General features: G+C 28.6%; 1 protein-coding gene across 1 annotated transcript in view; it reads left to right on the top strand.

Moving 5' to 3' along the window:
- Positions 1-15101, top strand: part of LOC142319653 (CKLF-like MARVEL transmembrane domain-containing protein 4) — a 66131-nt gene that overhangs the window by 20064 nt on the left and 30966 nt on the right. The window contains exon 2 of the mRNA XM_075357193.1: positions 9654-9811. Coding sequence (XP_075213308.1) covers positions 9674-9811 — 138 coding nt within the window. The 5' untranslated portion in view covers positions 9654-9673. The remainder of the gene's footprint in view (positions 1-9653; positions 9812-15101) is intronic.

Genomic DNA, 15101 nt, shown 5'->3' with positions numbered 1-15101 from the left:
AAAAAATATATTAATATATATTTCGCATATATATGCGATATAATAATATAACAAGTATACACCTGACCACCACGAGAACGAATCGAGATTTTCCGCTAGTAATCGGTACACTCCGGTGCTAAGCTAAGGGGGATGAAACACACAGACAGGCACATATACAAATGCCGTTTACTTAGTTAGGATAGTCTTTAATCTGAAAGCATTGACTATATGTTTATTCAAAATTTTGTACTGGATGAAAACTTTTCATTTCATTTTTTTCCCTGATTAGACATAATTCTGATAGCTTATCAGTTTATTTAATTAACTCTTTTTATATTTTTTATAAAAAAAAAATTTACAGAATGATTCAGGAGGAAATGGAAATAATTTGGAAACTGATTATAGAGTTTGAAATGAGGAAAAAAGTTCATATAATCATATGTCCGAAAACGCAGTTGTAGAGTTACGACTTGTGAAAAATTTCGCCCGGATTTTAGTTCCCTCGGTGAAATGTCATACTGAAATTTTTAAGGTATATGGTTTCTTATGTTTTTTGTCTCAAAAGTCGAATAAAACAAGTCCCAGAACTGTATCTCCTGTAATTTTTATATTCTGCAGTGTATATTACTTACAATGCTATGAACAGTTTAACTTGATTCCCTGAATTTGTAATGTTTCTTCATTGTTAAAAAATCCATACAATACTGCACACTCATTAACAATAGTATAGGTTTTTGTCAATCAAATTTCCTTGTACGTTATTTAGATAGTTTCTTTAATAAAATGTTTTATTATTTTTATTTATATCTTTGTCATTATAAAAACTATTTCAAAAATCTTTTAAAGTTGTTTTTAAACAAGTACATGTTAATTTTTTTTTAACCAATAGTTAATAAAACAGAGCAATAGCCGACTAGCTATTAAATCTTTAAATTTCCTATTATAATATATGCATTTTATTGATATCTTAGTTTTATTTACATTCATTAGTGAACGTTATTGCCTTTTTATTATTATTCATTAAATTTAGTAGTCATTTAACTATAACTAAATAACTTTCATTAGCTCCTAAACCTTTTATAAGGTCATAAACCTAACAAAGTTAATTTATTTAGTGTTCTCTGTAAGGTTAATTCATGGAAAGGGTCATCCCTGGACTCCTACGGTGTTCTTCGAATTTTTTAGAATGCACTTATGTTCGACAAACGGTTTCAGAATTTACATATTTTGCCTCCAGGGATCCTTATTTTCAGGATAATAACATTTTAAACAATACCTTAAAAAGAGAGGGAAGCGAGGGGATGAGAGACAGCCTCAGCTGGAGTCGTCGTTTGTCCGTGGGAACGTGTTACACGGCTGGGCGGCGGCGATGAAGGTCGGGGACTCGAGTCCCTGAGCTATTAAGACTGCGACCCGGTAGGGGTTCCCCTCAGGGTTACCCGTGTTAGAGGTAGGCACAAAAGACCAAGACCCGGTTGCGGAGGTGGGGTGGCTAGGAACGGCGTAGTCGGGTCTAGCTGCTCGCCCTCGTTGTTAGAGGCGAAGGCACTTCCCGGAGCTGTGTGATGCTTTAACGCGTATCCAGCTCCGGGAAGAAGGGGGAAAAACAAACCTTGAGCTGCAATAATATCTTAAACTGAATTCTTTAAAAACAATCGTACTGCATAATCATAATATAGTTTGAATATGATAAAGATTTCTAAATAAAAAAAAAAATAAATATTCAAATTTATTTTTTTTCCACCGCATATCTGAAACTCTGTTTTTTCATGGTAGTACTTAAAGTGAAAGAGAGGAACTGCTTGTAACTTTTTAAATGTGGATGTTACTTACGCTTATAATTCACTCCAAAATCAATAAATAGGAAAACAACAACAAAAGGTAAATTAATCTAATTAAAACCTTAAGAAACAATTATAAAATGTAATTAAATCGGATTTTTTTTGGTAATTTATGACTGTTGTATTTACAGTGCTACATTTTTAAATTCAAAATATTATTTAGTGTTGAAACTAGTATTTAGAATTTAGAGATTCATACATTTGTGTTTATTAAATTATACTTTGCACTTATAAATATTCAATAGTTTTTGCTGATAAGTTGGTCCTTTAATGCTTTCCACACACAGCTGACTTTATAGTGTTTACTTTTATTTTACAATAAATATTTATCTCATTACTGTTATTTTTACTTCCTTGTACGAGTGAAGGAAGTATTCTAATCGCGAAAAATGTCGGTTTTCAGTTTTCAACGGAAATATCCATTTTGACCATCCCTGAATCCATTTTGACTAGTTTCGACGTGACTTCTGTACGTACATATGTATCCCGCATAAATAAAAAATGATGTAGAATGTTGGAATTTTGGATTTAGGACTGTTCTAACATCCAGTTGTGCACTTCCTCTTTTGATTGCAATCGACTGGACCAAAAGTGTCCAAAAAATCTCAAAATCCAAAACATTTGAATTTTGGACTTTTTCTTAACTGCAGTAATAAGCCCTCATTGAGGGCTTTTCGACGATATATCATAACTGGTACTTATTTTCATTGGTTTCAGAGTTATAGCCAAATAAAATCTTAATTAATGAAATAATTGGGTCTTACAAGGGGAAGGGGCGTCGGTTCGAATCCGACTTCATATACATATACATATTTTTTTAGTTTAAATATATATATTAATTAATAATTATTAACCTGTGATGGTAAAAAAAAATTACAGTAAATAATTCAATAATAACCATTAAAAAAAAAGAAAATATCAGAAGTTATTAGTGAAATATAATTTTATGCACTTTTCATTTTAATTCAAAAAAATTTACAATCAGAGGTTAAAAATAAATCAATATATTTAAATTAAAAAAATATATATATATATGTATGTGAAGTTGTATTCGAACTGTGCGTGGTTACCGGTCTGACACGTTCTCACTTACCCCACATATCTACTTCAGCGACGTGAAACAAAATTAATATATAAACTAACATAAAATGCTGATACGGACATCACAAAAAAAGTGTGATGCAATGTGGTGTCCACCACAATGCAGTTTGTAACTATCCACATTATTAAAGCATTGGAGGATCGTATTTCACTTTCAAATGAAATAAGTTTAAATTAAGTGCAGCAAAAAATGTTCATATGTAATAGGCGTACAAGGAAGTCATGTATGTAGTGTCCACATCAGATTTTTTCTTTAAATCTTCATTAGAATCAATTTAATAATGTAGAATTTATACTGAATAATATTATAAGTTTTCGGTGGTCAGAATGTTGATGAAGATGAAAAGATTAGAATATATAAAACAGTTGAAATATGATGTAGTAAATAAATGTAAATTAAAGATTAATATAGCATAAAAATTAACAGAGAATTGCTTCAACCTCATCAATCGACAACAATAGAAAATCTGATATGGACACTATATAACTTCTTGTACGCTTATTAAATTACATATACACATTTTTTCTGCACTTCATTAAAACCTACATTTCATTTGAAAGTGAAATACGATCCTCCAATTCTTTAATAAAGTGGACAGTAACACAATTGCTAAAATATTACTTTTTATTAACATCAAATTTTTATACAATTTTTATATTAGTTTATATATTAATTTTGTTTCACGTCGCTGAAGTAGATATGTGGGGTAAGTGAGAACGTGTCAGACCGGTAACCACGCACACATCGGTTCGAATACAACTTCACATACATATATATATTTTTTTTTTAAATTTAAATATATCGATTTATTTTACTAACCTCTGATTGTAAATTTTTTCGAATTAAAATGAAAAGTACATAAAATTTTATTTCACTAATAACTTCTGATTTTTTTTTTTATATTGTTCTTATTGAATTATTATTTATTGTTAATTTTTGTTTTATAATCAGAGGTTAACAATTATTAATAAATCAAAATATTTAAATTAAAATATATATAGCTATATGAAATCGATTTCGAACCGATGTTCCTTCCCTTTGTAAGATCATCAAAATATATCATTAATTAAAATTTTATTTGGCTAAAAATAAAATTGGTCCCAGAGTAGAGCACTCGGGGACCAATGAAAATAAGTACTACATATGATATCGTTGAAAAACTCTCAACGAGGACTTATTACTATAGTTAAGTAAAAGTCCAAAATTGAAACAACGCTTTATTTGGAGGTTTGACTATGTACACAATTTTGGCCTAGTCGATTGCAATCAAAAGGGAAGGCGCACAACTAGATTTTAAAACATTCCTAAATACAAAATTTCAGTATTCTAAGGTTAATAGTTTTTGAGTTTTGCGAGATACATACGTACGTACTGACGTCACGCCGAAGCTAGTCAAAATGGATTCAGGGATAATCAAAATTGATATTTACGTTGAAATCTGAAAACCGTAATTTTTCGTGATTGCAATACTTCCTTTACTTCGTACAAGGAAGTAAAAAAAAATATTCGTATGAAAATGACTAAATTTTATAATTTTCATACTTAAAATGTATAAAAAGTATTCATTTAAAAATAATAATTTTAAAAACTTTTTTCTTATTTAAAAACGCAGTTATTAAAAATAGAATAATTAAACAAAGAATTTCATCCAAAGTTACATAAAATTATACATTTGTTAAAACAGTTTATAAATAACACTTAAATTCTGATAAGAACGACATATTGATATTAAACATTCGTCAATAATTTTAATATTGTTAATAAATATTTTATATATATATATATATATATATACACACATACACAAAATAAGTATTTTGTACAACTTGAAAATTCATCAACATATTAAACAGTGCACCAATTAACCTCAAAAAACAACAAATTAATTACCAAACACAGTAACAGAAAAACCTAAAAAAACTAATACCAAAAGCCGACTTTTGCGGGATCTGCATAATTCGACAATTATATCAAAGACAAAAAAGAAAGAAAAACTTAAAAATTAAGTAAGCATTTAAAAATTTCGCTGTTATTTCTTTTTTGTTTTTTTTATACAATTTTAGAATTATGTACCGATTGATGACGCGGGATCCCGCGAAAATCGACTTTTGGTATTAGTTTTTTTAGGTTTTTCTATTACTGTGTTTGGCAGTTAATTTGTTGTTTTTTTATTATCAGTATTTTATATAACTGAAGAAAATAACTGATATATTTAAATATATTTTTTAATTACATTATTACACTTTATATAAACTAAGTTTTATAAACAAAATTTAATAAATATAAAATTTAATGAAGCATTATAATTTAATAAAAAAATTATATTATGTAATAAAATAAGTTTCAAGAATGTCAACTTGACACATTGAGCAACTGAAGCTATATGAATGATTAAAATATGTTAAACATATTTAAATGAACTTATAATTTAAATCACATTTTGTAAATGCCTCATAAATAACAAAGATCTTTTAAAACCTGATTCAGCACAACCACTACAAACTTAGCAGTCTCAAAAAAAGCTTAATAAAGCATAAGTTAGCTCAGATACAGGTAAGTTTTCTACAGCTCTTACCTTTAATTAAAAGAGTACTAATATTGATTTTTAAAAATTTGGAAATTTCTAAAATAATATGTGACTGGATACCAAATTCAAATAATGTAGCTTCTAATTTATGAGAAAACGTTAATAAAATCAACATTAATAAAAATTTATTATGGATGCAATCTTAATAAAATGTATAATAACTGAAGTTTTAGTAAGTGTAGGAAACATCACTTAACATAAAAGAAAATACAGTTTGACTATGTAATCCCTAAAATGGGAAAAATAATCTGTACAATCTTAAAGGTGGTGATACCACTATTCTAAGTATCAGTAAATGATGGTTGCCTCGTTGGATACCAGAAAGCGACATAATAGTGCCACAGATGAATCCAGAAGAGTGACTAACACGATTCTCATCTTATTCAAGGAAGACGGAATGAAAGAAAAAGAGGAAAGTAGAGAAACAGGATGATCAACATAGTGATTGTCTTTAGTAAGGATAATTTATCACCTTAAATAAGTAAATAAATTCTTTCCGATTTATTTGAAAAATCTGATCGGTGCACAAATTAATACGTTAAACATTGTTCATCTGATAACATCAGAAAGAGGTATGTTACTCCACAGAAAAAAGGAACTGCTCCAACATTTCCTGGATGGATCAAGAAAAACCATGATCAGAGCAGCATAAAGAATATACAGTTAATTATAAGATAAAAAAAATCTGATATGGACACCACAAGACTTCCTTGTACGTCTATTAAATTACATATGTTTTTAAAAGTACATAAAATTTTATTTCACTAATTTTTTTTCATATTCTTTTATTATTATTATTATTGAATTGTTTATTGTAATTTTTTTTTTTTACAATCAGACGTTAATAATTATTAATAAATCAATATATTTAAATTAAAAAAAAAAAATGGAAATGAAGTTGCATTCGAACCGATGTGCCTTCTCCTTATAAGATCCAAATATTTCATTAATTAAAATTTTATTTGGCTATAACTTGAACCAAAGAAAATAATTTCATACGTTGATATATCAATGGTATATCATAACGTTGAAAAGCTCTTAATGAGGGCTTATTATTACTAAAGATGGACGAAGCAGGAGCGATATAAAATGCCGAATAGCACAAGCTAAACGAGCCTTCAGTAAGAAATATAATTTGTTTACATCAAAAATTAATTTAAATGTCAGGAAAAGATTTTTGAAAGTGTATGTTGTTTGGAGTGTCGCTTTATATGGAAGTGAAACTTGGACAATCGGAGTATCTGAGAAGAAAAGATTAGAAGCTTTTGAAATGTGGTGCTATAGGAGAATGTTAAAAATCAGATGGGTGGATAAAGTGACGAATGAAGAGGTATTGCGGCAAATAGATGAAGAAAGAAGTATTTGGAAAAATATAGTTAAAAGAAGAGACACTTATAGGCCACATACTAAGGCATCCTGGAATAGTCGCTTTAATATTGGAAGGACAGGTAGAAGGGAAAAATTGTGTAGGCAGGCCACGTTTGGAGTATGTAAAACAAATTGTTGGGGATGTAGGATGTAGAGGGTATACTGAAATGAAACGACTAGCACTAGATAGGGAATCTTGGAGAGCTGCATCAAACCAGTCAAATGACTGAAGACAAAAAAAAAAAAGAGGGCTTATTACTGCAGTTAAGAAAAAGCCCAAAATCCAAATTGTTTGGATTTTGGATATTTTTTTCGACATTTTTGGTCAAGTTGATTGCAATCGAAAAGGGAGGTGCACAACTATATGTTATAGCAGTCCTAAATCCAAAATTTCAACATTCTACGGCTAATTGTAATGCGAGATACATACATATGCACGTATATACGTCATGCCAAATCTAGTCAAAATGGATTCAGGGATGGTCAATATGGATATTTCTGTTGAAATCTGAAAACCAAAATTTTTTGTGATTACAATACTTTCTTTACTTCATACAAGGAAGTAAAAATAGGTGATAAGCACATAAAATAATGTTAACGAAAAATACACTGATTACATAAAGGTATTAAATGAAGAAAATAACTACAAAAATAAGGTGTTAAAAAAGTTATTTGATCACATAGTTATGGATGTGTTTAATATATTTCTCAGAAATATAAATTATTAAATATTACAAAATTCAAGTTTATTATTAAAGTTTAATTAATTTTATTGGTTTATATTGATTTGCAAAAAAAAAAATGTAAATTTTTGTTGTTTATTTTGCTATTACAAATGGTACAGAAATAAATGAGCCTCTTTCTTATAACCTAAGTATTGTATTAAGTTACAGAAAAACAGTACTTTTATAGTTTGATAGAGACAGATATTGTGTTTTAAGAATAAGTAAGTGATTTCTCTTTTTGTCACAGATTGCACATTTAACACAAGGAAATGTACTTTATTAATCACCAAGGATCATAATAATTCATTAGTAGTGTTATATTTATTCTTGTTATTATTTAATTGCACATAAAGTTGCAAATAAAAGTTATATTTTGATTAATGCAATGAATCAGTTGTATACATTTTTTTTCCGTTTATTGACAAATAAGTTTTATTTGTATTAATTTATGTTTTATTATACTATTTTATCTTTATAGAAAAAAAAATATTTGTATTTTTGAATGGTTAATGTGGAAAAATTGTTTTAGCAATATTAATGTTTCAAAACAACTTGATGAATTACCCTTGTAATAAACTCTTTTCAGACTGCAGAGTTCATACCATTCAACCATTATGAATGTTTGTACAGTTTATTTTCTAACAGAGTAGAGATTGAGCATACAATAAATTATTTCATAACAGAAAGGGTTGTATTGATTTTCTACCTTACAATTTCTAATGCAGTTTATTTTAACCTTTTCATAACTTACTCATTTACATTGTTGTTTTAAATTTAAAAATAGTTTACCTTAAGCAAACATTTTTACTAGTAAGGAAGTGTCAGTGAGAGATTTTACAGAAATCTCATTCTCTTTACATTAAAACATTCAATATGAGGAATATCGCATTTGTATTTATGATTGTGTGTGTGTGTGCGCGCGCGCGTGAGATAATTAAACTATAATTACTTATATCTGGCTAGTTTCTTACATTAAAAATTTGTGTCATAGTATTATAATCAGTAAAGCTTATATTAAGTATTCATTCTCCTGCTGAATTGAAAGAGAATACATAACACATTGTTTCACTGTAGAAAGAAATACATTAATCTGATGCCTTTCACTAACTGTCCCATTCATTCTTATTTCTGTGACATATAAAGCACCCGAGGTACAAGAGGCACCAGTCAGAGTCACTTTCTTTGAGAGTAAAGATGTACATTCTCTCTTACATACAACCAGAAGTTATGGTGAATAGAAATCAAAGAAAATAAATTGGTCTTGGAATTCTGATATTCATCATGTGTTTTACATGGAAAAATGAAATTAAAAACTCTGACATGAAATCCTTTCTATTCTTAAGGATGCTATGTCATCTTCATAAGTGACTTATGTCAGGTTACCTACAACTGTTGTGGTCATAGGGCTTATTAAATAAAATACTTAAAAACAAAATACCATAGTACTTTTTCTATTCTTTTATAAGTTTTTACTGTTTGAAGCTGAAACCAATTAAGGATTAGTAACTTTTTGGTTGTTTTAATGTGACATTTATTTCTAAAAAATTAACATTTAAAGAAGGAAAGCAGTAATGTTTTTCTTTTGAATCCAACTTTTAGTAAAAAAACAAAAAAAAAATGTATTGGTAAAAAAACTAAAAATTGGTTTTCATTACTTTTATGATTGTACACTTTGTTCAGTAATTATAAATTATTAAAGTAATCCTATTAAATATTACAAAATTTAAGTTTATTATTAAAATTTAATTAATTTTATTGGTTTTCAATTGGTTTGCATTAATACACTGAGGTAAAAAAACAAAAAATGTAATTTTTGTTGTTTATTTTGCTATTTTATTCCTCATTTAGTTCTTTTTAAATTTGTATATGTACAGTAAATACATGATCATAGTTAGATAAAGCTAGAATCAAAGGAACATTTATTATTTGCTAATAGCCGATTCAGATTTCAATGAAACTTAACTATATTAAAGTAGTATACTGTTATCAAGGTTACATGATTAATTCAGAAGTTTAAGATTGATTTTGTTTTTGTTCTTTGTTTATAGGTTACAATAAATCTTTAGAAATGGTTGATCAAACTTTTCCGAATACACATACCACGACCACTACAGTTACAGCATCAAGTACAACTGTTCAAACAAATCTTCGATATGATCCTACCTACATTAGAACTCTTCCTGGAATGCTATTGTGTGCACAAGTTGTAAGTTTTAAAAATTTTTTAGTAGATGTTATTTTGTGTGATGTACATAGTTCTAACTAATCCCGCAGTACCTGTTAAAAAAGTATATAAAATCATAATATAAAATGTATGATATTTGCTATTATTATTTAATTCAGCTGATGGTGAAGAAATGCTAGTATGTCAGGTCTTCTTCATAATTTTTTTTTAATGAAGTAATTCCTTTAAAAAAATGTCATTATTCAGAATAGAACTAAAGATAATGTTTTTCTCAACATTTAAAAATTAATTCATTCTATATAATAGATATAACAGAATTAACTTCTTTTTAAAATACTGATGAAACCCAGTTGTTATTGGGTGCACCACTACAAAATCTTAAAAAATCAGCTCCAAAAATATGAACCCCCAACCCTAATTATAAAGAATGAAAATGGTAAACTGGTCCATAACAATAAAGACAATGCAGAAATCCTAGGTAATATTTCAACAAACTCCTAAATTGTGAAGAGCCAACATAACTCCTAAACTTCAACACCAATACCCCAATGACAACACCACTAAAAAATCAATCCTCCCACAATAAAAGAAGTCTTCCAAGCACTGGGTGACATGAATTACAAAGCAGCAGGAGAAGATCAGACGTTTGTAGAGATTTGTAAATGTGCAGGAAGATTAGCAAAAATTGCCTTCATCAACAGCTTGTCAACAACTGGATCAAAGAAGAACTACCAAACACTGGATGACAGCCATCATCCATCTGCTACACAAAATAGTGGACAAAAGAGACCATAAAAATTACAGGGGAATCTCACTCCTGGTCGCAACATACAAAATTCTTTCAAGAATCATTCTCAACAGGATTGGTTTTCAAAATTAAAAAAAAAACTAGGAGAATACCAGGGAGGTTTCAGACCCTGGAGGAGCAGTCCAGACCAGATAATGAGCCTCAAGCAAATAATGGATTACAGTAGGAAAAGAAACAAAAATATGGTGATAATATTTGTGTATTTCAAGAAAGATTATGACTGCATCCACAGAGAATCTCTACTAAAAATTCTAAGATTTCTCGGACTACGTACCAAATTAATAAACATGATAAAACTGACCCTTACAAACACTAAGTTGAAAGTAAAATTCAGAGGCGAGCTCTCGGAACTGTTTGAGATCAAAACAGGACTGCGCCAAGGCAACAGGCTCTCACTGGTATTATTCAACCGTGCTCTTGAAATGATAATGAGGGAATGGCTCAAAAAATGTTTCCCAAAAGTAAAAATTGGCTTCAAAATATCATTCAAAAAGGCAGAAATTATGCCCCAAAAACCAACATGATTAAAAGAAGTAAACATAAATGGTAATAAAATCAAAATAGTAACAATTTAAATACCTCTGAGAAATAATATCAAACAATCTAAATGAAAAACCTAGATCTAAATAAGAAGAAACAACTAGTTAATGTTGAGAAATTAACCTGGTGCACTCACAATAAAAAAGTTTTTATCAATGAACGCAGAAATAAGACACTACAACGCAGTTATAAAACCAGAAGCCACTTATGCAGCAGAAACACTCTTCCACCTGAAGAAAAATCAAAGACAGAAAGACTCCATGAAATCAAAAGAAGAATTGGAAGAACCTGCATTTATAAAAAGTACCAGAAAGATCGGCAGTGGTGGATTGTGCCTGAAAGTCATGTACAAAGAGTTAGAAACCATCACTGATATCATGCTGCGTAAGAGGATTCTTTGGACATATCATGAGATTCAAGACTTCTGAAACAGCTAGTACAGTACAATCTTCACTTGAAAAACACCAAAACTGAATGCAGATGGACCAGAGAAATAAGAGAGGATCTGAAGGAAATTGGCCTTACACCAGATGACACCACCAGTAAGATAAAAACAAGAACAGAAACACTCGTTTCACACTTACAAAAAAAAACCCACAACATGAACATTTTCAACACTAGAAAGGGCAGAAAAATCTGAATGTATGAAATAGTACTGGGAGAATTGCAAGGCCCAAACAGTTTCATCGAAGAGACTTGGATAATGGACTGACTAAAGCGATCCTATGTGGTCATAAAAGATAATAGTCAACTAATGAATCTTTTTCAACAAAAAAAATCATACCTGGAAATAACTGAAGTATTCTTATAATCTATTATTATTTACACATAAAACTGAATAATTTTTATCAACCTTGATTAAATTACTGGTTTGGAAAGGAAAAAAGATCACCGTTATTTTTATCAATTTTGTTTGTGGAAATCAATTTTAAACAATTATAATACAAAGATAAATAGCGGTAAATGCTTTTATTTACTTCCTTCTTAAAACTTCTGTTATAAGCTGGCAAAATTTCAGCTTGATTAAATGATTCTCAAACAATCCTGCATTTTTTTTTTTATATACATGTATTCACATTATAATAAATGTTTCATTGAAGAGTAACTCAGTTTGAGTTACTCTAGATAACTTCCTCAAAGTAAAATCTTCTTTAAAAGATACATTCTTACCAATTTTCCAAATATTTGATAATTCTTTAGTATTTAAAGAAATTTAGAATGAAAACTACATTTACTAGTGATGGGCAAATATCTCTGAGTACTGTTTATCTTGAGATTTAAGATTTCAAATATTGTGCTATATATGCAGTGCTGTTTAGAGTGGTAAATTACATTAGGCGGAGAACCGTAGATCATGCTCCACGTTACTATCTTTGTTGTTGCTATTTTCTTTATATTTATATGCACTAAAAAACAAAATGGAGATGTTACCAGCTATGATTCCTGCTGTAAAGAAGCCAGACATCTATGATTCACTTGATAAATAAGAGTATTTGTGAAATCATAATAATATAATTATCTCTCCTGCGGTATGTCATGCCTTCCATGTTTTGTATAAGTGAATGCGAAAAAATGTAGATCTAAAAATATAAAAAAAAACCTTTAAAACTACTTATTGGTTAATTGTAAACAATTATTTTATTTTTTAGTGTTTTAGAAAAATGAAATTTGTTAAACATTTCTCTCCAATAAAAAAGCATGGTGGTTTGTTTTGTTTTCTTTATGTGCTCACATTTTTATTTTGAATGAAGTGCACAAATGATTAATTCGTTTTATAAGTATAAAAAAAATTATACGTCTTGATATGAACAATTTATATAAAATTATATTTAAAATAGGAAAACATTGGGGTTAGAGCTGTGTTAAAAAATCATGAACATTATTTAGTTACAACTGGCAAAAACATTTCACAAATTATGTATAATAAAACATAAACCATGTAATATTTTCCCACCTTTTTTCTAATAATTCATTACCTCTTTATGTTTCATTCTGTCTGATCAATTAATTTTTTTTTTCTCTATGTTCATATTTCAATTTTCCCATCCTTTTTTCTTTATCAAAATGTCAATGTTTTACACCCACGCAGAAGTACACTACAAACATAACACTATAAAACTGACTATCTTATTTCAAAATGTATAATGCATATGAGTATTAAATTCTTCCTTTGAAATTGCTATTCACCTGTTTCAATACGGTTTCTAAAGTACATGTTTTATATAATTATTTTTTTTTTCTTTTATGTAGGTATTTATTGTCTTATTGTCTCCTATCATAATTATTTTTATTTTCCTAATTTTAATTTTCATACAATTAAATAAGCTAAGGGATAGACAGATTTCTTAACTCATTCCTCTACCTAGATAAAAACATTCATTTATTGTGTATTCTATTATTTTGATAAACATTTTCAGATTCAGGTTCAGTTTTTAATTAGTTTAATATTTTTAAATCTGTCCATCAGCTTTTTAATATTTCAATTATTTTATCCCACTTTAAATGGCCAGGGGCTTTTGCAACCATATATACTGGTTTAAAAAATTAAATTAAAATTTTTTTAATTTAATTTTATATATATATATTATTATTATTATTATTAATACGCTTTTTGTTTGTTTTTGTCTTAACTTTTACTCTAATTAACAATTTATTTTAAAAATATGTCATTAGAAGAATCATAAACTGAACGAAATATTTAAATAATATAAATTAAAATTTAAAAACATAAAATTAAGAGTACTGATTTCAATATTTCAGTTATTTGAATTTTAAACAAAAACTATTTTAAATAAATTAAATTTCTGTAATAAAATATAATTAAACTTAACTTCAGAAGCTGAAAGAAATCAATATTATTAATAATCTAAACACACGCATGCACACATATATAGTGTGCAAATTAATTTGACCACAGATGTTATGTTATTTAATAAAAAGGAACGTTTAGAAAAAAAAAATCACATCTGTACAATTAGTGAATTGTACAGATGTGATAAGGTTATATACATGTAAGGTTATATACATGTAAGTGTACTATACATTTTTCTGATTTCCTCATCATGAAACCATACAGATATTTATTATTGCTTTAATGAGGTCAATTTTTGTGGTACAATTCATTTTTGAGAATTGTTTTTTGACTACTGTCCAAAGATTTGGAGTTTTAAGTCTGGGGAGTTACCTGGCCATGGGAGCACTTTAATGTTTAATTCTTCAAAACATTTTCCTGCTTTTTTGGCAGTGTGGTTTGGTGCCAAATCTTGTTTGAACATTATTTGGCATGTCTTGTGGGAATTTGTTTTGAAATTCCCTTTCTTTCAGAATCTTGATAAATCCAACACTTTTCAACATACCATCTACTGGAAGTAATGAACAAGGGCCTTCAAATGTGAAGCAGACCCAAAACATTTTTTCAAAACAGAGAAGTTGTGATGTATTTTCATCAGATGCATTTTTAATATATGAAACTCTTTGCCCCAGAACATAGAAACGCCACTAATCGAAAAAAATAACATTTTTCCAGTCTTCTTTGGTTCAGTTAGCACATGCTTTGGCCCACAAGAGCCTTATTTTCCACATCTCTGGTGTAAAAAGCTGATTTTTAGGTAGCTGAAAAACTTTACGTCCAGCTGCAAGAAGTTGGCATCTAATAATTATTATGACGATTTACACATACCAGTTATAGTTATCACGTGTAATTCTATTCCATGGCTGCCAATTTTCAATGTAAGTCTGCAGCAGATAATTTCAGATCAAGTTTACATTTTCTTATTAATAACTGACACTGTATTGGAGTAATTTTGCTTTTACAGCCACATTTGCCTTTCCTTTGAGATAAAAAGGACAGTTTCTTTAAATTGGTTTAAAATATCATTCATTGTCCCTAGTCCAACGCCACTCTCAGATTCTATTTGTCATTGTATCACATTGGTATGATCTGAAAGAATCTTTCTTGGAGTA

This window comes from Lycorma delicatula, chromosome 2, assembly GCF_047948215.1.
Source record: "Lycorma delicatula isolate Av1 chromosome 2, ASM4794821v1, whole genome shotgun sequence".
Classification (NCBI taxonomy): Eukaryota; Metazoa; Arthropoda; class Insecta; order Hemiptera; family Fulgoridae; genus Lycorma; species Lycorma delicatula.
Note: the sequence above shows the minus strand (reverse complement) of the source record. Positions and strands in the feature narration are given on the sequence as shown.